Raw genomic sequence first — 23594 nt, 5'->3', positions numbered from 1 at the left:
AAGGCTGTAAGATATGTATCTAGATTCCTTTTTTATTTGCAAGTAATGTAAAGTTGTTCCAGCACCAAAAAAAAAAAAAAAAAAAAAAAAGACTTTGTTCCACTATATTGCCTTTGCTCCTTTGTCAAAGATCAGTTAATGTATGTGGAGTGGTTGGGGGCTATTTTGTCCCACTGGTCAATTTATGCATTCTTTTCCCAATATCTCACTGTCTTGATTATCACAGCTTTACACTAAGTCTTAAAGTCAGTATCAGTCTTCTTTGTCCTTCAATATTGTAGTTGCTGCTCTGCGTTTTTAATCTCTCTGGATTTATCTATTTTGGGTATAAACTTAGAACCAATTTGTCCATATCTATGAAATAACCTGCTGGGATTTTTACTGGAATTGTATTACAAACTGAACTGGAAAGACTTTGCATCTTGACAATATTGTCTTCCTATCCATGAATATGGAGTATCTCTCCATTTTATTTCATTCTTTGTATTGTTTTTATGATGAGAGTATTGTAGTTTTCCTCATGTAGATCTGATACAAATTTTTGTTAAATTTATATCTTTTGTTTTGGGGGTGTGTGTGAATGTAAATAGTACTATGTTTTTAATTTCAAAATCTACTTGTGCATTGTTGATATATTGTAAAGTGGTTAACTTTTATTCATTAACCTTGTATCCTACAACTTGATCTAATCACTATTAGCTGGGGGGAATTCTTTTGTTGACTATGCTTGGAAAATCATGTCATCTGAGCAGATGTAGTTATATTTCTTCCTTCTCAATCAGTATGTTTTTTTTTTTTTGTTTTGTTTTTTAACTTCCTTTTCTTATTGCATCACCTAGAGCTTCCGGTACAATGTTGAAAGGAATGGTGAGAGGGAACTATATTTTTTTACTGAGATAAAATTCACATAATATAAAATTAACCATTTTACAGTGAATGATGAACTGGCCACAAGCTGTGTAACCACGATTGCTATGCAGTTCCAAAATATTTTCATCACCCCAAAAAGAATCCCCTATGCCCATTAAGCAGTCACTTGCCATTTCCATGTACCTCTCTCCCCTGGAAACCACCAATCTGTTTTCTTTTTCTATAGCTGTATCTATTCTGGATGTTTCAATATAATGGGATCATAAAACCATGACTTTTAGTTTCTACCTTATTCCACTCAGTGTATGTTTTCAAAGTTCATCCATACTGTAGCATGTGTCATGCTGCATTTTTTTTTCAGTCTAAATAGTATTTCCACAGTCTGTGTATCCATTCTCTGTCAATGGACATTTAGGTTGTTTCCACCTTCTGACTATTGCGAGTAGTGCTGCCATGAACATCTATGTACAAGTATTGCTTGAACAAGTATTTGTTCTCAATTATTTTGTGCCTATGTCTACAAGTGGAATTACTAGATCATATGATACTAAATCCTATGATACCTCTTAGGATTTTAAGTTCAAGACCAACCTCGGCAACTTAGTGAGACACTGTTTCAAAATAAAAAAATTTTAAAAAGGCTTGGGATATAATTCACTGCTAAAGCACCCCTAGGTTAGATTTCCAGCACCAAAAGAAAAAAAAATTTACTTTACCCCTAGCAATGTATGAGGGTTCTAATTTCTCTGTATCCTCACCAACATTTATTATTTTTCTTTTTTTAATAATAAAGAAAAGTGGTATTTCTTTACCACTGTTCCAATGGGGATGGAAGGGGTGGAGTAGTATTTCATTGTGATTTTGACTTGCATTTTCCTAATGATTAACCAGGTTGAGAATCTTTTCTTTCGCTTGTTGGTCATTTGTATATCTTCTTTGGAGAAATAGCTATTCAAATCCTTTGCCCATTTTTAAAGTGCATTTTGTGTTTTTCATGTTGAACTGGGTTACTTACAACTACAAACATTTTCTTCCATTCTGTAGACTGTCTTTTCACTTTCTTTTTGGTAATATCCTGTGGTATACAAAATGTCACATTTCTAGAAAGTCCAATTACTCTCTCTTCTCTTGTTCTTACTTTTAGTACCTAAGAATCCACTGCTAAATTTAAGGTCATGAAGACTTATCCTTGGGCATTCTTCACAAGTGTCATAGTTATATTACAGGTTTGAATTAATTTTTTAATCTGGTGTGTGCAGGAGTTCACCTTTGTTCTTCGATGCGTTGATATCTAGTTGCACTGGCACCATTTGTCTAAGAGACTGTTCTTTGCTCACTGAAATGTCTCAACAATCAACTGGCCATAAATGTGTAAGTTTAGTTCTGGACTCTCAATGCCATTCCATTGCTCTATATTGCCTATCCCTATACCAGTAGGACACTGTTTTCATTTCTGTAGCTTTGCAGTGAGTTGGTTTTTGGTTTTCAGTTGTAGATGAACACAATACCTTTATTTTATTTACTTATTTCTATGTGGTGCTGAGGATCAAACCCAGTGCCTCACACATGCTAGGCAAGCACTCTACCACTGAGCCACAACCCTGGCCCCTGTAAGTTTTTAAATTGGGAAATGTAAGTCCTGAAAATTTGTTCTTTTCCAATATTGTTTCAGTTACTGAAAGCTTCCTCAATTATGTATACAATTTTAATACAGTGGATAACAGCAAAACATTAATGTGTTTTCAAGGCTTAGCTCTATAATGTATAAAAGCTACCAGTTCAAAATTTCACAAATAAATTAATATTGATAAAAATAAATTTAGGAAGCATATAAACTCTCTACTAGCATAGTAAAGAATCTATGTCCACATATCTCTATGGAATATGATATATTGCTAAGTAAAAAAAGAAAAGGCAGAACACTTGTGTGGATTTTACTGCCACCAAAATTTAAAAAAAGAATATATTTTTATATGCATTGCATAACCCTGGAAAAACATACATAATAGTGCTAAAAGGACTTGGCTACTGAGAAACTGGGTTGCTGGGAGACGGAGGTGGAGAGATTTCCTTTCACTATCTTTTGTTCATTTTGAATTTTTGTAAACTTTGTATGTAATATAGATTTAAATTTCCTAATTAAAAAGCCAAAAATCTATTTAAGCAGAGCATATAATTTTACATCTTCATGTAGGCTAAGAAAACCTTGGAAAAATGATGATGACAGGTTTGTAGGAAACCATCCCCTCACTGGGTGCCTGTGTGAGCTCTGGCACCTATTTGTAGGCCAGCAGCCAGGGGCTGAAGATGAAGCCAGCGTGACAGTAAAACAGAGCTTTCTTGATATGGTGCTAATTGGCCCCATGGGTACCCTTTTACCCGAATGACTTCATCAACTCAGGCAACATATGGTCACCTATCAAAATTCTGAAGGCTGATTAAATGAATTACTAATATTTTACTTTGCATGCTTTTTCTATTTCCATTCTTTTAGGGCAGGTAAAGGAGGAATATTAGCTTTATTGATTACTTTCCACTATAAATGTCAATTGGGGAAAAAAGAAATAAATTGCTATAGTGAATTTTTGTTTATTAGAATTGGCTGAATTTTAAATTATACAGCTTTTAAATAATAAAGCTCAAAAATTCATTCCTGGATATATAAGAAAGTAATTCCTGATAAAATATAGAAAAATTATTTCTTTCACCCTTTCTCTATGTGACAGGTGTCTGTTCTACTCAATCAAAATGTCATTTCCCCATAATTATGCACAGAGTGAGAAGAACTTAGGAAATATTTAATATGCATAGGCTGATCATGATGACTGACAACTGCTGTAGGAAATCCACATCTAATTCTCCTACAGAATGCAAATTCAAGACTGAACTCAGTAAAGGGCTCTGACTCACTTAAGAAATAACAATTTACTCTGCATTAATGAAAGAGCCTATCATATACCATAGGAAAATTATTTCATTTAGTTTCAAATTAGAAATGTTTCAGAAGGAAAATGGCCTACTGAGTCGAGCATTAAAATATTCATGAAAAGAATATCTTCAAAGACATTAATAATTATAAATGCTGTGACTCAATGTATGAATATACAGTACTCCACAGAAAAATGTTCTGCGGTCTAGGAGGTGCAAGATTTTCAAGCTAAACAACGTCAGGAAACCCAAATGAAATAGTAGATACAAAGCCAAGATCATTCTCCTTGCTAGTTAGTAATTACTATTTCTCCTTCCTCCTTCAAGTTTTCCCAGTTCTGGGAAAGAACTACATCACAGTCACTACAGCTAGACACTGGCAGTCATATTAGACTTTCCGTTAGGCCCCAATTAATTCAACTACCAAGAAACAAAGTCTGTTAATAATCCTATCTGCCTAACTTTGGTGGCAGCGTAGAGGGTAGAGTTAAAGCGTGGAGAGTGATGAGAGACTTGGGCAGGAAAGGAGTGGAGTAAGGAAGCCATGGAATGATTCGGGAAAAGCAACGGATGTGACTTAAGGAAAGGAGAAAAGGCAGGGGCAGAAAGGAGTGGTTTCACAAAATATGCAGGGTTCTCTCCTGAAAACTTGAGTTGTGCTCATGGCTTACGGGATGGCACTCAAGAATGGCCCATCAAGAAGAGTGCCCACATCCTGCCCTCACTGAATGGTATCCAGCTCAGGCTCTAATGGTAACAGTCCCAGTAACCGACTAAGGGCCAGAAGCTAGCATCGCCGGGCTTTGTGTGCATATTTGCGTCCCTCATCAAACTACAGATCCCGGGAGGACAAGAATCATGTCTAAACATCTTTGCGACCAATGCTTATACAAGCACTGGAACACAATGAGAAGTCCAGAAATTGAACGGAAAGGAGCTACATGATAAGTGGATTATGTAAGTTGTATATGTAATTTAATTAAAATGTATTTGGGTTACTGGAAATAATGTATATCACAAAAAAATAGGAGGCTGCTTAAATTATGAGCTTAACCTAAAACCTTAATCTGTCATGTTGAAGGCTAAATTTCTTACTCTAGGCGGTAATCTGGTGAGGAAAATGAACGTTTACTTTTTTATATTCTGCATCATCTCTAAAAGGAGCTGAGACAGGAGGCAAATAAATGAAGCTGATTTACGTTCAAATTTTAAAAATGATCTTTTGGAAATAACTATGTAAATATGTTTGCTTCTTCCCTATAAAATATTCCATAATAACAATTTGTGTTTTAGGGCCTTTTCTTCCCCTGCCCATGAACTAGTTTTTAAAATTTATATAGAAGACCTTTAGCAGAGCAAGGAAAGAAGTCTTAAAGTCCTGTGTTTATAAAAATAATCATTTTAATTAAGTAAAGATACTCCTTCCCAGACTACACTAGCAAAAACCTTTAAAAATAGTTTTAAATACAACTATAATTTCACAATACTTTAAGAGTTTAAGTTGAAATGGCAAAAGTAAATCAATTCAACTTGAGGATAGAAAAGGTAGGATCCCAGGAATGTATAACTAGCAACTATTTCATTCATGCTTGTTTATCACTTAGCATATAGAAACCAAAATATCCTGCTTAGTCACTTCGGAAGCATTAAAATACCAGGTCAGTGAATACAAACAAAATAACATATGGCAGTACCAAAATACTGGACTGGAACATTTTCATATCTAGCTTGACTAGTCCTTGCTACTATGTTGCAGACCAGAAGTGTAAACATTACCTGGGAGCTTGTGAAAAATGCAGGCCTTCAGGCTCCACTCCTGACCTACTGAATCAGAATTCATTCTAACAAGATCCCTTGAGGATGTATAGACACATTGGAGTTTGATAGGCACTGTTTTTGATGACCCTCTGAAATCCTCCCATTTACAATCCCAGTGAAAAAATAGAGAACCCTTAGTGGAAGGTCTTACCCCTAAGTATAAATTGAAGGACTGATTTTAGAGCTCTCTAATATTTGCATTTGGAACCAAAGAATCAGATACTTAATTGGTCCTAGTCTTACAGAATATCTGATCCACAGGCTGGCTTCAAGACCAGCTCAGGATGTTGACCAGGACTTTGTTTCCTCAGCATTGACCACCACTGCTAGTTCAGAGATGATAACAGTAAATATGGGGTGACGAGACTGACTCTACAAACTAGGGTAGACAAGGACACACCTGGGCTACTCTGAACAGCTGAATTCACAATGTTAAAGTGTAACAGTGTTCAATGGTTCACTGGTAACTGTTTTGTTTTGTTTTGTTTTGTCGTGTTTTGTTTTTGGTACCAGGGATTGAACTCAGGGGCACTTAACCATGCGCTTCACTATAACTTTTAACAAGACTTGAGTTAAACAATATTGAGATGCCATCATTTCATTTCAGATAATAAATCTATCAAAAATATAATTCATTAAATATGCATACTCAGATAAATATGAAAGAAAAACTCAAAACATTTCTGTTTAGTACCAAGTTTTCTGTTAGAGACTGATGCATGCAGAAAGCTCTGAGAAGCATATGTCTAACTAAAGAGACAGATAAGGATGGAAAAGACATAGCTCCTGCCCTAAGAAATGGACAGAAGAGGCTGATGGATCTTTGGCATGGTCAAGTCAGGCCTTTCAGAGAAAATAATCTGGACTCAGAGAAGGATACAAACTTGTAATGTGTGACCCTAAAAACTAGATTTTCAAAGTCACAAAATGTAATTCATGTTCCTGGATAAAAGGAATTAGAAATCAATGGAGATTTATTTTTTTATATTTCAGGGGTAAATATGACCTAGTATAGAAGAACTGGTGTGATGCAGTGCCTTAATCTTTCAAAAAATGTGCATTTTAAGAAGACATCTCAAAAAAGAGTAATTCTTAATTTAAAGCTTTCTCCTCTAGGGCATCAATCTGAAAACTAGAAGATGCAAAATTTGACCAAAGAAAATAAAACACAAAATGTAGAGGTAATTACAAAAGTTGACTCAGTTTTCACATTTGGAATATGGCAGGGATTCTTTCCTAAATGATTAGATAGCAAAAATATGCACAATCTCTGATGAAGGAAGCAGAACATCTAGGTCAAGAGTATAAGGCAAAATGTGAACAGTATACTCACTCAGACTGAGAGTGGGTATCCTAGAAATACCCAACCAAAGAATGGAGATTTCAAAATTCTTACAGAGAACAGAAGGTTCCCCCACTTTAGCCAAACAAAATGCTACTTTTAAAATATAATATTATGAGCTGGGGAGATAGCTCAGTCGGTAGAGTGCTTACCTTGCAAGCACATGTGAGGCACTGGGTTCGATCCTCAGCACCTCATATAAATAAATAAATGAATAAAGTAAAGGTCTATCAACATCTAAAAAACTTTTTTTAAATATATATAATATGGAATTTTTAATTTAAAATTTTTAATAAAATTCCATATTATATTTTAAAAGTAACATTTTTATAAAATATTCAAATATAGTTACTATTACTGGCTGTTGGGAGATGCCCTTGACCATGGGCCCTCAGCATTCCTGCACATGCCCCCTGGGTGCATTCAGAATGCAAGATCCTGTCCTGTCTTTACCTGGGTAATTTCTCAGGGTTGTGTCTGTAAGAAGCAATCTGAAGGTGTAAGATCATGTCTTCCCCCAAACAGCCCAGTTAGCTTACTCCTTGCTCTGACAGTGTACAACTCCCCAAATTTAGTATCCCTCTGCTACAGCACAATCCACTGTATGCACATGTATCCACGCTGAGGCCTCTGTCACCTCTGCCATCATCCTGGGGTAATGTGATGTTAGCTTGAAATGAGGGTAAAATTCAAGCTGCTGCACAGTTCTTGACCCTGGCACTGAAAAAAACTCATTCCTATGATTAAGATTAATCTTACCGGATCCAGGTTCTTAAAAAGCAGGATGTCCTTGCAAGCCTCTTGCAATCTATTTCTTTGATCATCAGTTTTGGGATGTATAATCTAAAAGGACACCAAATTAGAAAAACAAAGACAGCAGTCAGTACAAATTAAAATCTAACAAAAATCAACAGGCATGCTAAAAGGTGTTCACTTTAGGTTAGCACTGAAATTCACTTTAGATGACTAGTAACCACCACCCACTAAGTAGAGGAAAGCAATACAGTTTGTCTCAGGGGATGGTATACATTCATCAATACAGTAGTCCACTGTTCTTCAAAAGGGTGTTTCCCCAAGGTTAGCAAGTTCATTATGGAAAGGTTACAGTTCATTATGACTAGCTACAAAGACTCAACGTTCCCAGCCAGCAGAGGCAAGGACAAAATGACAACGTGTTATAATGAACACTTAAGAGACTGCCTTTGCTCTGTTTCCAAATTTAATACTCTTTTAGGATGTAGCTCTTTCCTTTGAAACTTGATGAACATCATTTCTAGAAGCAAAGAAAGTCTTAGCTGTGTGTTACATTAGCTGTGGGATTTTCAGAAGGGAGAAAGCAACGATGCACTGCCACTCCAAGAGGACATGTGTGGGTTTAAGAGAAAATGAATCCAAGGAGTGCTGGTGCTGTCATTTTAGAACAAACAAGAGGAACTAGCCTTCCACAGTCTCACTAAACTTTTATTCTAGGAGGGCAAAGACAGCAGAATGTCCTCTCTAAGAGTGGCTCATCAACTTTCAAGTCCCTTCTGACCAGTAGAAGCCTCAATGACTCAAAATACCTATTCTTCACTGTTAGTTTGCTTGCTTCCTTGCTTGCTTGCTTGCTAGGGACAGAACTCAGGGCCTTGCACATACTAAGCAAGTGCTATACGATTTTAAGTGTCCTACAAATACCAACTCATTTCATCTTAGTAACAGACCCCATGAAGCAGGTACCAATCAGAGGCAGAAAATGAGCTTGGCCAAATGACTTCTCCAGTATCCCCCAGTTCATTGCTGCAGAGCTAGGACTCATCCCAGACAGGCAATGCTCTCTGAACCAGGGATCATCAAACTATACAGGCAGGCAAGTCTGTTTTTCTACGGCCTTTGAGTGAAGAATAGCTTTAATGACTGGGGAAAAAAATAAGGAATATTTTCCAATACATAGAAAGTACATAAAATTCAAATTCAAGAGTCTATAAATAAGATCTTAATGGAACACAGACATGCTTTCATTTATGTGTTGCTAGTTTACGACAGTACAGTTCAGTAGCTGCAAGAGACCTTATGACCTCTGAAGTCCAAAATGTTCACTCTCTGCAGAGTGAATTTTTAGTAAAACAAACAAAAAGCCTCTATAGAAAAATTTTGCCAACTCCTGCTCTAAGTCTCTGCTGCCTTTCAGTTAGAAGAATTACAACACAATTGATAAATAAGGTTTACTCACATGTTTTTAAAGAGCACTGTGTATCTTGTTATGCAAGAGAAATCTGTACAAGATATTTTCCTATTTGTCTAATCCATTCTTCACACAGAGCTGAAAGTAATCTTTTAAAACTGAGGTGTCATCAGAACACCTCATTCTCTAGCTTTAAACCTCAATGGACTCCATCCATCATATCTGTTGAGAAGTAAATCCCCTTTCCTTCCTTCCCCACCCTTATCTCAGCCACTTGCCCAGTTACCCCTGCCTTCACTGGGAACCTCAGACTCCTCCTCCTAATAGTCAGCTCAAGCCAAAATGCACCACAGACTCTTGTCAGATTCCTTCCCTATCCAACCGACTCACAAGGAGACCTTCAACCAATCCAGACAGGCAGGGCCCCTGTTTGCATTAGGGGATTTTAATTCTTACAGTTTTACTGTCCCCTAGCACTTCATAGTTTGTAATTTTTCATTAATTTACTAGTTTGCATCTGCCACTAGATAAATTCCAAGAGGACAGGGACCTATTCATTTTGCTCACTGTTGTATACCTAGCACCTAGCCAGATATGCAAAATATACTCCAAAAGAAATCTGTGGAAATCTGTGGAGTAATAAACACTCCACTCTTAAATTTATCAGCTCTACTCTCCCAGCAGCCACGTTAGATATATAAAATCCTCAAATTTTCATTTGTTAAAGGCATTTCAACTGAAATCTGTCATTTTCCAAAAGGAGTATTAAGAATCTAGATTTTCTTTGAATTCACATCAGAGGATAAATATATATTTATACCAGAGATTTAAGGATTTGGTGATATACAGAGTCTCGAATTTTGCATTACATAGAGAAACAATACAAAATGTCCAAGTGAAATGTTATTCTAAACACACTGTACATTTTTCTCACAGAGATTTTCCAATATCTGCCTAGATCTAATTAATTTTGAAATATGTGGTAATTATTCCTAAGGGTAGTTTGCCTTATAGTTTCTATGACAAAAAGATCAAGTTTTTAAAACATGTTTAGAGGAAAGAATACTAAGAATAACTGAGAACCTATAGCACCTTATCAAAATCATTAACATATAATTATCATATTACCAAAATATTTAAAAATAGGGCTGGGGTTGTGGCTCAGTGGTGGAGTGCTTGCCTAGCATGTGTGAGGCACTAGGTTCAATTCTCAGCACTATATAAACAAATAAAATAAAGGTTCAGTGACAACTAAACAAATTTTTTTTAAAAATATTTAAAGGTATTATAGGGGACGAGTCCTGGAATGAATCCCCAAACCCACAACGACCCCCTAGGAACTTCTCTAGAAACTGCCTGCCCTCATTTATAGAAGTAGTTCCTGAGTAGCCAACTACACTACCCAATCCTGTCCTCACTCTGGCCAACACTGGGTCTATCAGAAAATCCTGGGAAACTAGAGAGATACAGGAATAAAGAGAGACTGGAATCTGGGTATCTTTCAATGACAACAGTCAATTCAGGTACCCTTCTGCTGAAAACATCCCAAAGATGGGCTATCTCCTGCCTACTAAATATGGCTGGGTCTTTGAACTTTTGCTGAACTTGATTAAGATCTCTACACATCTGTCCAATAAGCTCTCCCCAGTATTTTCTTTTTTTGTGTTCATTTTAATGTGGATAGGGTTTTATGCAGCCAAGGGTGTGTGTGTGTGTGTGTGTGTGTGTGTGTGTGTGTGTGTGTGTGTGTGTGTGTGTGTGTGGTGTGTGTGTGTGTGTGTGTGTGTGTGTGTGTGTGTGTGTGGTGTGTGTGTGTTCCTGGGCATTGAACCCAGGAGCAAAGGCTCCTTCATTGAGTCATATACTACCCTACCCCATCCCTATTTTATATTTTATTTTAACACAGGTTAAGTTAGTTGCCAAGGATGATCCTGAACTTGAGATCCTTCTGCCTCCAGTTGCTGGGATTATAAGCAAGTGCCACTGCACCCAGCTAGCAGAGCAAATTTTAATGGGGGGAGCCTCCCCATCAAAACTGTTAGCAATTAGTTGTTAGTATGAATTAGACAAAACACTTTACTTATCTCATGGGTTCAATGGAAGCTAACATTCCTCTCAAGATCTCACATTTTTTGAGTCAATGAGACAACACATAGTTTTCAAACTGTACTGCTAAATGCTCCTTCAATTTACATTTTTTATTAATTTAAACTACCTCATCAAACTTACCTTTATTATTATATTTTATCATATACATTTAATCACAAATAAAAAGAATGTGACTCGTCTTCAGATGTCATCCTTTCCTGTTTCTGCTAGATACATAAGGTATATGATAGGCATAAGGTGGAGTTTTTTAGACTATACAGAGTGGTAAACAGCATGTCACAGATAAGCAAAAATATCTGGATCCTAAGGCAACATAATTTCCTGGCTGGGATCTGAAGATTTCATCAAAATAATTTAAGTTCTGGTAGTGAGAAATGATACCTAGTGCTGGGACTCTGCATAGGATCAGGAGTGAAATGAGACATCAAGATCTTCTGTGTTATAAGGCTCCTGATCTTTCTACCACTGGGTTTCATGTGTATTTCAGGGAGCTTCATGATGTAATGACTTAGGGACCTACCATCTGCTTTTCTTTATTAAAACTCAATCTAACTTAAGTAGTTTTCAGAGCTAAAGAAATAGGTTCTTGTTTATACCTTTTAAGGTTAAAGAGACAAGGGGGACTTTGATAAAGTATGTACTCAAAAAAAAAAAAAAAAAAAAGTAAATTATTACTTTTCATTCCCAGGCACAGTAATCTCTTATTTAGTTTACTTTTGACTGAATAAATAAAAGAAGAACCAAGTTAAAGGACACAGCTTAAAAACTGCGTCAAACCACACTGGACAAGGTCTTACAAAAACATTAGGGCCTCCAAGAAATCAGTTGCTGGGCAAACAATCAACACATAGATTTAAAAAAAAACAAACGGTAACTGCTATACTGACACCTTCAATGTAATTTCACTGTGACTTGTAGAGAGTAAACCTCTATTGTTATCACTAACAGGAATAGCAGATCTTCCCTAGTATTTTTCTTTACTAGAAGCACTTTCTAAGGAAAAATAACATTATCACTATGAGAAAGAGTTGAAAACATTTTTCATCACCAGGATATATTTTGCAAAAGAAATAAAACCAGAAATACAGTGAGCAATATGTTCATCTTTCCTTTTATCCAAAGAGACATGCTTTTTGGATAAAAATAATTCTACAGAATTTGAAGCAAAAGTAGGTTATCAGAGGTAAGACTTGAAAAAGTAATAATCAGTATAATCCCATTATGTCTCCTGTTAACCTGTATGCCTACTGACATCTTTTCTATTACTCTTTACCTTATATGAATATCAATCTAAAATTAATTCATTCAGTAAATTACATACCCTGGATTCCGCATCATCTTCTTCTTCATCAGGATTATAGGCTTCTGCACATACTATAAATATAAAAACAGGCTTTTTAAAGATTTATTCATCAAAAAAATACAATACATACATCTTTAAAAATTCATATACAAAGAGTACATGGTATAAAAAAAAAAATTAATTCCAGGGCAAGCAGTTTGTCCCCTAAAACTGATTTCATAACATAATAAGGAGTGTCTTAGAATATAATGCTGTATTTTAAGACATTGACAACTGCTTTTACTTTCTTCCATTCAAAGCCTAAATCCTTTTGTCTTTGTTTCCAAGGCAAAGAAATTCGTAAGCCCTAAAAAATTACCTAAAAGGACACACACACAAAGTCCAAGTCTGCCATGAAATTTTATCAATTTAATCATATAGCTATGAGCAACTTTCATAATTATCCACAATCTAATCTTTCAAGAAAAATATTACTAATATTTTGCATATTCCCTTCATCTTTATTGTTTATATTGCACATGCACTTTTAAAACGAGCTTTTTCATTTAACGGTATAAGAATTTCACAAGTCATCAGAAACAGTAAATACTGTTTTTAAGGACTGAAGATTATTTATCAAATGCTATAAATAACTACTTGCCTAATGATGAACATTTAGCTGGCTTTTATTAAAAGAACTTTGCAATAAACATCTTCATCCATAAATATTTGTCTACATTTCAGATTATACTGTAGGCATTACTCCCAAATGCTATTTTGGGGGGCTAAAGTGCATGACAAATATTAAGGCATATTTATTATATTTCTTCCAGAGGGGTTGTACCCACTCATTGTCCTACAAGGAATGTATAAAAAGGCTCCTTAAACTCTACCCCAGAATTAGATGTTACTGTTTGAAATCTTCACCAATTTAAAAGGATTTAAGTTTTTCAAAATTATTAAATCTGAACAATTTTCCAGTGTTTATAGGCTGGCTATATTTCATCCTTTATCTTTATCTATGGGGGAGTATTTGGTTTTCTTCCCAAATTAACCAATTTCTTAATAGAATTTTAACTGTTCAATGAATCGTTTTATTCGATTTGTTTTTTAATGATTCCAATTTTTACAGCTCATGCATGCATATTTTTAATATAGTAACATCTATCAAGGAACAAAATACCCCAATATGATTTAAACCCAACACTAAATATTACAGGAGTACCACTGCTTTTGAGATCAGACACCATTTTTCTTATTTGCAAATCTAAAGAACTGCTGCTTGCTTTTTTTTTAAAGGCTGTTCTGAAGTAGGTCTTTTTACATTTACTCTTTAGTCCCAGAGTGTTTACTATATCATGAATATAGAAACTGAGAGAACAAAGGACAAGTTAAATATCTTCCAGGGACCTCAGTATGGCATCAAGAGTGTTATCATCAGTTTGTATCATCATCACCATTATGACTATAAAACCTGACTTCAGCTCTCTTTTCTCTATATATCTAGACCAATGGTTCTTAGCCAGGTTCAGTCCTGTCCTCCACAGAGGATATCTGCCTGGTAAAGTCTGGAAACATTTTGATGGTCACACCTGTGGAGGGTTGGAGGATTCTCCTGGCATTTAGGTCAGGGATGCTACTAAATATCCTACAAGGTACAGTACAGTCCATATTCCTCCACCTCCAAGAAAGCATTATCAGACCACAGATGTCAACAGTACTGAGGCTGAAACCCTGACCTAAGGTATATTATTTTACTTCAATCTCACAACCCTATAGTAAATGATAATGCCATCATTTGACAGAAGAATGACTAGAGCATAAAGAGGTCAAGGTCACACAAGTTAGTAAGTAACAAGACAAGACCCATTTCTGATGCAGGATTGCCTGTTTCAAGACTCCAAAACCCTTGGTCTCAAGCCCTGTCGTACACTTGATTGCTCTGGTGAACTGACCAGCACAATGCCTGGACTTCAGCCTTATATCTCAGAAACCCAGCCAAAGGAGACCTGTCTCTCAGGAACAGGCTCACATGAAAGACCCTCAATGATGCATGTAAACAGAATGCCAATTTAATAACTAATTTCCAAGATGAAGTAGAGTCAGCATGACCAGCCAATTCTCTCCCTGCAAGAAAACCAAAGAAGCAGCCAAATCACAATTAAAAGATTGCTTGGTGAGCAGGAAATGAGTAGTTAGAGGGTTTGTCAAATAAATTGAATGACTAATGGTGTAAGGTTGAACAGGCTGAGGTCCCCCCACATGCACAATACAAATAACCCTGCTACTATGGCCAGGAACTGTAACTGGGCGAGCCATAGCTCTCCAAAGGGCATGAGAAAATCTATGTCTAAAATATGACTCTCTAACTCTCTGGCCCATGCATGACCAACTTCATAGGCAGGACTGTCTCCAGAATTTGTAGGGTTCAGTACAAAAAGAAAATATGAGCCCATGTTCAAAAACTTACTTTCCAGAGGACAATAACAGCAGAAAATTAAGCTAAATGTAGAGCCCTGATGAGTATGAGGCCCATGAAGGTGGCCCAGTTCATAGGACCAACACATTTAAGAAAGTGATGTACCAGGAAATACACTTGGTTCTTCAGGTGACTTTTTATATATATTCACTGACCCATTAGTATTGATCTGAAATTTTAATTCACAGAAGGAAATCCTTGTCAATGTCTAAACTTCTAGCCATTAAGCTCTGACTAAGAATCATATAGAGTAGGAATCTATTATTTTCCAAACAGCTTATCAGCTGCCCCATTGTTATATATTACTTAATACCCCTCTAATTTGTGCTATCTACTTTATCACAGAGTATGTATGTTTATGTCTGGATTATTTTATTAAAAAATTATTTTATTTATTGTTCCAGTATTATAAAGACTTAATTCTTGGCCTTTATGTTGCAATTATTTCCCTAGATTAGAATTCACCTCCTATAGCCAAATTAAAATAAAGCACTTGCAGTTTTGCAAAGTTGCTATAGTGCCTTATAGCTCCTTGTAGTCATTTAAACTGTTTCTTCTAATTGGAACTTTCTCTACAGTCTCCTTTCCAAACCATCTCTCTTCTCTAATCCCAACTAAAAAGTCAGATCAGGAGTGTATCTTGGGTTGGGGATGTAGCTTAGTAGAACACTTGCCTAGCACACGTGAAGTTGTGGGGTTCAATTCCTAGCACTGAGGGGAATGCAAGGTCACATCTTGACGTCTCACTACACAAAGTTAATTTGTGAAACTCCACTTTCGTGCTCCTTCTTTGTACTCACCCAACACAGTGGGTAGAGCTCATTATTATTACTTACCATATTGAACTCTTCCAAACATGCTACAACTGTTTGCTTCTCTAGGCTGGGACCTGCAGCCCTTCAGAGACTTAGAGTAGTCCCTTGTTTATCTCTTATTTCCCTAGCACTGACATGGCACATTGCCTGGCTCAATGCACATTTGAACGAATGGCTGACCAAAGAACAAGCAAGCATGCAAAATCCTTGCGGTCAGAGATGATGTCTCTTTTTAATGTCTCACAATAGTGTACCTGTACACAGATTCACAAACACATGGAATGAATGAATGCATGTATGCATGAATGAAGGAATGAATGAATGACAAGTTGCTCTGTGTTAAAATATCCTGCACTCTTTGTTCAAGAAATGGGGACTGAGAGGATGAGTGCAAGTGAGTGCCTTCTGTGTTTTCAAAAAAGGGCCCAGCACAGAGGTTAGAAGTTCTGTAAATATTTGTGCAACAGACTAAATGAATGACAGGCTCTGTGTTTGGATGTCTGGTCAAACGGAAGCCTTCAGATAACTTGTACTGCCTTGTATTCTTTTTGAAATGTATTTGCCCTATATCTTCTAGGCAATATGAAATTTAGTTTTAAACTATTTCATTCTTTAGCAATTAAATAGTAGTGAGAGACAGAGCCCTATTCTTTAAGTAAACTCTGTATCAAAGTTTTACTGTTATTTCGTGATATATGTATTCAGATACTGGTTGTTTAGAATAGTCCAAAAATTTAAGCAGATTCCCACATTGCAGACAAAGTAATATGTACTGGTGTAGCCAAATGTCACAGATTGCAGAACAGACAGGAAAGTAAGAACTATATTGACTTTGCATCTTGTGGGACTTGGCCCTCAATCTTTTCATGCACTATATATATAGTGTGGTAGACAAAGGGTTATGCCAACTCCCAGAGTTTTCCATCAAGAACCTGCTCCACTTTGTTGCTAATGGTTGAAAATTAGTGCAATCAAAGTAACTTTGCACTACTCCAGTATATATAACCCTAGCAGCATTCTAGCTAGCAAACAAGGGAACCAGACTGAACTCTCTAAGCCACTGAGTCTTCAGCTCTGACACAGTCTTTATACACAGCACACCCTCCATAAATGTTTTATTAAAAGAATAAAAGACAAATTTATGAAAACTTTACACAAAGACTTCATGGTTTAGAAGCCTTCTATCTAGTTCCAAACTGACTTCTATGCAACATAAAAAAGTGAATTTTCCAGTGCTCTCAATACACTAGGACTTTAGTATACTTATTTAAATTATCATCAGCTTAAAATAAAGTGATTATAAAAGCACAGGTGTGTTAGACAACAGAGTTCTGACTCAATATAGTTAACTTATTGAAGTGAAAAAACCTTCCTACAAAGGAAAAAATTACCTTTTATAAACATCAGTTTAAGGCATGCATCTCAACCAAGAAAATGGTTCTTAAGGGGCAAAAAAAAAAAAAAAAGTAACTTTTTTTGGGTATAAAGTACAAATACACATTAAATACACACATACGCAGTCTATCTGTGGTAGTAAAATCTTATTAGCACAATTAGGAGATATAATGTCTAAAAAGAGTGAGGAACACTGGTATAAAACACAATGGTTACAGCGAGTGAAAGAGGAAGCACCACAATGCCAGCAGGCTTCCCCTCACCTATGCATTCACATTTCTGCCCCAGTAATTTAATATAAATCTGGTCTCACCCATTAGCAATAATCTTTTTTTAAAAAAAATTTTTTTAGTTGTAGGCTGACACAATACTTTTATTTTACTTATCTTTTCTGTGGTGCTGAGGATTGAACCAGCACCTCACACATGCAAGGCAAGCAAGCACTCTACCACTGAGCTACAGCCTCAGACTAGCAATGATCTTAAACTCAAATTCACACAGTAGAGACATTTAGAGAAAATGCCCAAAATACCAAAGTTTATATTTTGATTCTAAAAGACATTCAAGCAAAAGTTCTCACAGGAAAACTCATTCTTTCAAAAAATGTTTTTTTGAAATATGGGAAGAACACAAAGAATAAAGGAATGATAAATAAATATACAAATGCACAAATAAGTGAAGGGATGGGACTGTATAAACATATTCTTTTGTAATACATTATAAATGCACAAGTTGTTTAATCCACATCTTACCTTAAATGTTATAAATATATACCATATGTAAAACATTTTTTTAGCCTAGAAAGAGAGGCAGAAATAGAACCGTCATGATAGTATCAGTGCCGTAATGGAAGTATGTACGAAACGCTGTAGGAACACAGGAGAAAGGAGTCACCAAAGGCATGGAGAAGAGAAGGAGGCTTCACAGCAGGGAGATTCCTAAATAGCTAACGAAGAAAGGGAAGAAGTTCAGGGAGAAAAGGAGAGAGAGGCTTTTGTTCCCTGCTATATTCTTAGCACAAAGAATGGGTGACTGGCACACAGTAAACGTTAACAAAATGGTGGAAGAAATAACTATTATTTAGTTTGTAAGAGATGTATTTTCCTTACTCTTGGACATACAGAAACTGCACATCAGGTTAGACTGGCTTGACAACAGGAACAGGCTGTCCTCAAATCTCAGGGACTTCAAACCAAGTACATTTATTTCTTGCTCACGTGGTATGTCCATCTCAGGACAGTGGTACTTTGTTCCATGTGGTCTTTACTCAGGGTTGCAGGTTGACAGAGCCTCCACAGTTTGGAATGCCACCAATCCCTAAGGCAGTGACAAACTGCTCCTTGGCTCCTAACATTTCTGCCTGGAAGTGATTTGTGCCTCCTCTGCCAAGAAGGAATATATACCACATTTCATTGGCTATGTGACATCGCCATTCCCAACTTAAAGGAGATGGGGAAATGCACTATTACCATGACTTTACCAGGTGAGAAACCCAGCATACTAAACCAGCTGATGGTCCTAACCCAAAGTGCTCTCTACCCACCCTCTACCACAGGCTTAGAAGGTGAATGGAAGGAAGACTGATATCGACCTCACAGTTTTCTTAAAATTGGGGAGGGGCTGGGGGCCTAGCTCAGTGGTAGAGTTTTGCCTAGCATGTGCAAGGTCCTGGATTCAATCCCACCCTCCAAAAATTTATTTTCCTTTAATTTTTAAAAAAGTAGAAAATTTCTTAACCTATAAATACAGAATAAGGCTATCTTATAAGCTGTGAACAAAATTATTAAAATTTTCTTAAAACTGCCTCTCCAATTTTAATATCTGGTTATTTAACTTATAATAACATTTTACTACTTCCTGCATGAAAATATTAACTTCTTATAATCCACCCTATTATAGGCTACATTGTAGCTACATAAAGAGCAACATAAATGTATTCTTTAGTTATCCTGCAGAAATTTTGGCATCATTCATTAAATAGTACCTAAGTGAATATTTAATTCCAAGATCACCTATGTTTATGTCGGCAGACTTTTACTATAAGGGCTTTAGCCAAAGCATTTAACTCTATAACCCTGTCTGGGTAATATGATAGAAATACTTTCCACTGAATCTAGAATGTTCTGCTTTTCCCTCAAGTTATCAATGGCACTTTTAAGAATCAGCCATCCACAAACCAACTTGTGGTTCCCTATAAAACTCTGTTTTAAACATATTCATACTCAAGTAGATCCTAAATCATTCCAGATACATAATTACCAAACCTAAAAAATTTCTCAACACTTTTTTCTTGTAATTTCCTCTATATCACATTCTGATATGTTCTAACATGTTAAATATTTCAAGTATTTTACTATACTGTCACAATCTCAAAACTATGATTTTTGCTGTCATTTAACAAGAGAGGTATTTAGAATTAAACTACAAAATTGGCTGGTTCCTTTTTTAAGATTATATGGTTCCAAAGACAATTTTCCTCAACATACATACCACTCCTCTTTTAAGTGACTGTACAATCAAGAATCACTGACAACTCACAAATAAGCCATCAATGTTCGGAACACTATTGGGATGGGTGTTGCTAAAAAGTACATAATGAGCAACAATACAGAGCTTCAAGGAAGTAAGAATTTGCTCCTCATGTGCTATTTTCCTATTATTAAAGCTAAAGAAGCCAAAATATTTCAAAATCTGTTTTAAAAAAAAGATCGCCAAAGGAAAAACAAAAGACACATATGTGGTAAGTGAATTTTTACTCTAGATTCGGCTTCCAAGGTGTTCAAAACTGGTTATTTAGCATGTATACTTCATCCCTGGCTCTCTCCCCAAGATGTTTTCTTCCTATCACATGCTCTACATGTATGCATTCAGCCTATAAAACATCAACCACTTCTTTAAATAACAAATTTATTTACAGCAGGGCACATAAAGAAGACAAAGCATTCAACAGGTTTCTAGAAAGAATTCTAGCAATATGGGACATTTCCACTGTTCAAACATCATGAATAGCTTGTGGGATTACAAGAGGAAAGTACATAAGGACTTCAGTTCCTTTCACAATGGAACAGGGCCCCTGTAACTTCCAGTGCTGTTTATAAAAGGCTGTAAGAAAATTAACAATAAGGAGCCAAGAAAAGACGATACATGTAACCTGGGAACCCAATTTCTGGGTGTGTTATAAATACTCTTCAAAGTAAAGCAAACATTCTTTTAGAAGAAGAGTAAAAACTCACAAAGGACCAACAGTAAGATAAACAATACAGCAAAAAGAGCCTGAAGAACAACTGAGGAGAATATATTCAGAGAACCATTAATTTTTTTAAAGCCATATGTTTGCTACTAATGATCAGAATTCAGGAATGATATTCTCCAGAACATGGTTAAGCAGCAGACAGCAAATGGATCAATTTGTACTTAAGAACAACACTGGAATAGGAACTGTATTTGCATCTTTTCTGAAAATGGCCTAATGAAAACTTCTGAACACTGTATTGAATGAATATTGTGCATTTTAAGAAATTAATAGTCAAGGACAAATGAAAATGAATTCTGATCCTTTGGTTTAAATACTAGCAGACAGCTTTCCAAGAGTATGTGCAAATACTTTTACTATTCAAATATTGTGATCATCTCACGGAATTTATTTTGTTGGGTCTGAAACCTTCAACTGAATTAAATATAAATATTAGCTGATAATAAACAATATAGCCACATTTATCAAAATACGAATTTGCCTTTCAAATATATTGTAAAGTTACACTTAAGGTTTCTGGAATATTTTATTTATTTATTGTTTGTGAGACTAACAGTACCTAACATACACATATGAGAGAAATGTAAGGACAGAAACACTACAGAGACTTGTAATTTACTAATAAGTTTTCAGAACAAGTACCATTTGATTAGATTGTTCTAGGATAGGAAATTCGAACTGAAACATAACCAGGATGGGATAATAATATAGGAAATTCCTTGCTTTCAAACTGAGGAATAAAACTACATAATATGTTGATACAAACATATTAGGGAAATATGTTTCCATCAAGCCTCTCGATGTGGTTATTAGAAGTCTAGTACGGATTTTGATGCTATTAAATTATTAAGAAATTATGACAGAAGAAGGCATATTGATTTCCAAAGACTCACAATATAATACACATTGAAAAGAAAATGCAATTCAGTCTAGTTTATTCATATTTAAAGTCAAAAGAAATAAATCCATCTAACCTAATAGGATTTTCTTCTTGAAGAAAAGACACATTTCCATTTTTTAAAGTGGAACACATCAGACTTTTTTCATGTATATTTTCTGTGGAATTAACCCACACAATCTCTTGAAAAATGCTTTAAAAAAAAGTGTAAGATTTGGTGAACATATTCTCTGTTATTAGATATTTATCTAAAAACATAATTTTCAAGTAGCCACACTGAAATCTATAGATATCAATATGAATAGATATTTATTTTAGTTATTGGTAGTAAATATTAATAGATATTAAATATTAATAGATATTTATTTTAATTAGCCTTTGTTGGTAATTCAGATTTTCTTTACACTATTATTTCTTCAGGTCAGGATCTAAATCAAGATTTGTGAGGCGGTAAATGACAAATGAGTTTTGAATTTAAAGTTATATGATAATTAATAAGATGAGATACAGAAGTAAACTAAAATGCTAAACACTTTAAAAAAATTTTTTTTGTAGTTGTAGATGGACAAAATGCCTTTGTTTATTTTTATGTGGCACTAAGGATCAAACCCAGCACCTCACACATGCCAGGCAGGTGCTCTGCCACTGAGCTACAGCCCTAGCCCCTATACACTTTTAAAATCTAATAAATTAGCAAACTTGTTTGTTTTTTAATAAAAGTCAGTATCAGAGAAGATGCATTGTTTAAATGGACTTTCTCATAACTGCTGGTAAAACTCTAAATTGGCTGGGGGGGTGGAAATGGACAGATCAGTTTGGAAATGTTATTAAAAACTGAAAATTTCATGTCCAATTTAGCAAGTGTTTTTCAAGTAATTTCATTTGAAGAAATGACAGTTTAAAAAGAAAGAAATCTAATTTCCCAATGATAAATAATATGTTAAGATACATATCCACATATACTATTGATATTTATGCAACCATTTAAAAATTATTTCTATGGGAATATCTAATGACAAAAGAAAATATTATCAAATCTTACTAGGTTTTTTTTTTTTTCTTGTTTAAAGCAGTTTTCAAGACAGGTGCACACTGTGAACACAAAAAATATGAATTAAAAATCCCTGACGGAATAAATACAAATGTTTCTATAGCAGTAATTCCATGACAGTAAGCCTGTGATTATTTGTGTTTTCCTTTTGTGCCTTCCTAGGTTTTCCTCACTTTTATCCAGAATGTACTATATTTATAATCAGAAATAAGGACTTTTTTAGACAAAGAGATAATCGTAAAACTCCTTAAGCCTTCATATCTCAAAGGGAGAATAACTGTAAAATTCCATGAAACATTCACATCTCAAATGTTAAAAGGGACTAAAAACATAAAAAGGCTTATTGCTAATAATCTTTTTAAAAATCTACCTAGTTCTTTTTCAAAATTAGCTTGAGTTTAATACTTCCTAAAAAAATACATTTACTGCAACTAACAGAATCAAGATGTTAAAATTTCTTTAAAAATAGTTCTGAAAAATATCTCGTTAGCAATGCCATGGTAAAACTGAAACTCATAGTAAAAAAAAAAATTCACATAAAAGAGATAATGGGTGAAGTTGTAGCTCAGTGGTCGAGTGTGTGCTTAGTATATGCAAAGCTCTGGGCTCAATGCTCAATACCAAAAAAAAAAAAAAAACCAAAATGTCTACCTCCATTTTGCCATAATGTGTTGTTTTTTCTCCACCTTGCATACTTAAAAACCATCTTTCCTTTTCTTTCTTTTTCTTTTTTTCTCCTCTTTTGGAACAGGGATTGAACCGTTGAGCCCTTTTTATTTTTTGAAACAGGGTCTCTCAAAATTGCCCAGGCTGGCCCCGAACTTGCAATCCTACTGCCCGGGCCTCCTGAGTCACTGGGATTATAGGCATGCACCACCAGTTCTTAAAAGTACACTAGTATAACAGAGTGCAGAGGATGGTAAATCCTTCTTACAAAAAGCAAAGACAAAACTAAATGAAACTTTAAAAAAAAATCAGGGCTCTGGAAATCAACCAAAGGCATACAATGAATTAAGAAGAAATTAATCATGAATAAACCCACCGAATTTCAAGGTAGACTAGGAGCCTATGGCATTCCTGCCCAGGGCTGCTATCCCGCACCTCGAGCTTGGTCAGCATGGTGGTTCTGCTAGCTTTGCTGCAGAGAAGGATAAATGGGTTGGGATAACACCACAGGATCAACAACCACC

General features: G+C 35.4%; 1 protein-coding gene across 1 annotated transcript in view; it reads right to left on the bottom strand.

The window, feature by feature from the left end:
- The window catches only part of PRKAR2B (protein kinase cAMP-dependent type II regulatory subunit beta), a 101754-nt gene that overhangs the window by 29141 nt on the left and 49019 nt on the right, over window positions 1–23594 (bottom strand). The window contains exons 3-4 of the mRNA XM_079150032.1: window positions 12553–12605; window positions 7718–7801 (exon numbers count right to left, since the gene is read on the bottom strand). Of these exons, the coding sequence (XP_079006158.1) occupies window positions 7718–7801; window positions 12553–12605 (137 nt within the window). The remainder of the gene's footprint in view (window positions 1–7717; window positions 7802–12552; window positions 12606–23594) is intronic.

The sequence above is a fragment of the Sciurus vulgaris genome (genome assembly GCF_902686455.1).
Source record: "Sciurus vulgaris genome assembly, chromosome: 8".
Taxonomy (NCBI): domain Eukaryota; kingdom Metazoa; phylum Chordata; class Mammalia; order Rodentia; family Sciuridae; genus Sciurus; species Sciurus vulgaris.
The sequence above is the reverse complement of the archived record's forward strand: the minus strand, read 5'-3'. Positions and strand labels throughout refer to the sequence as shown.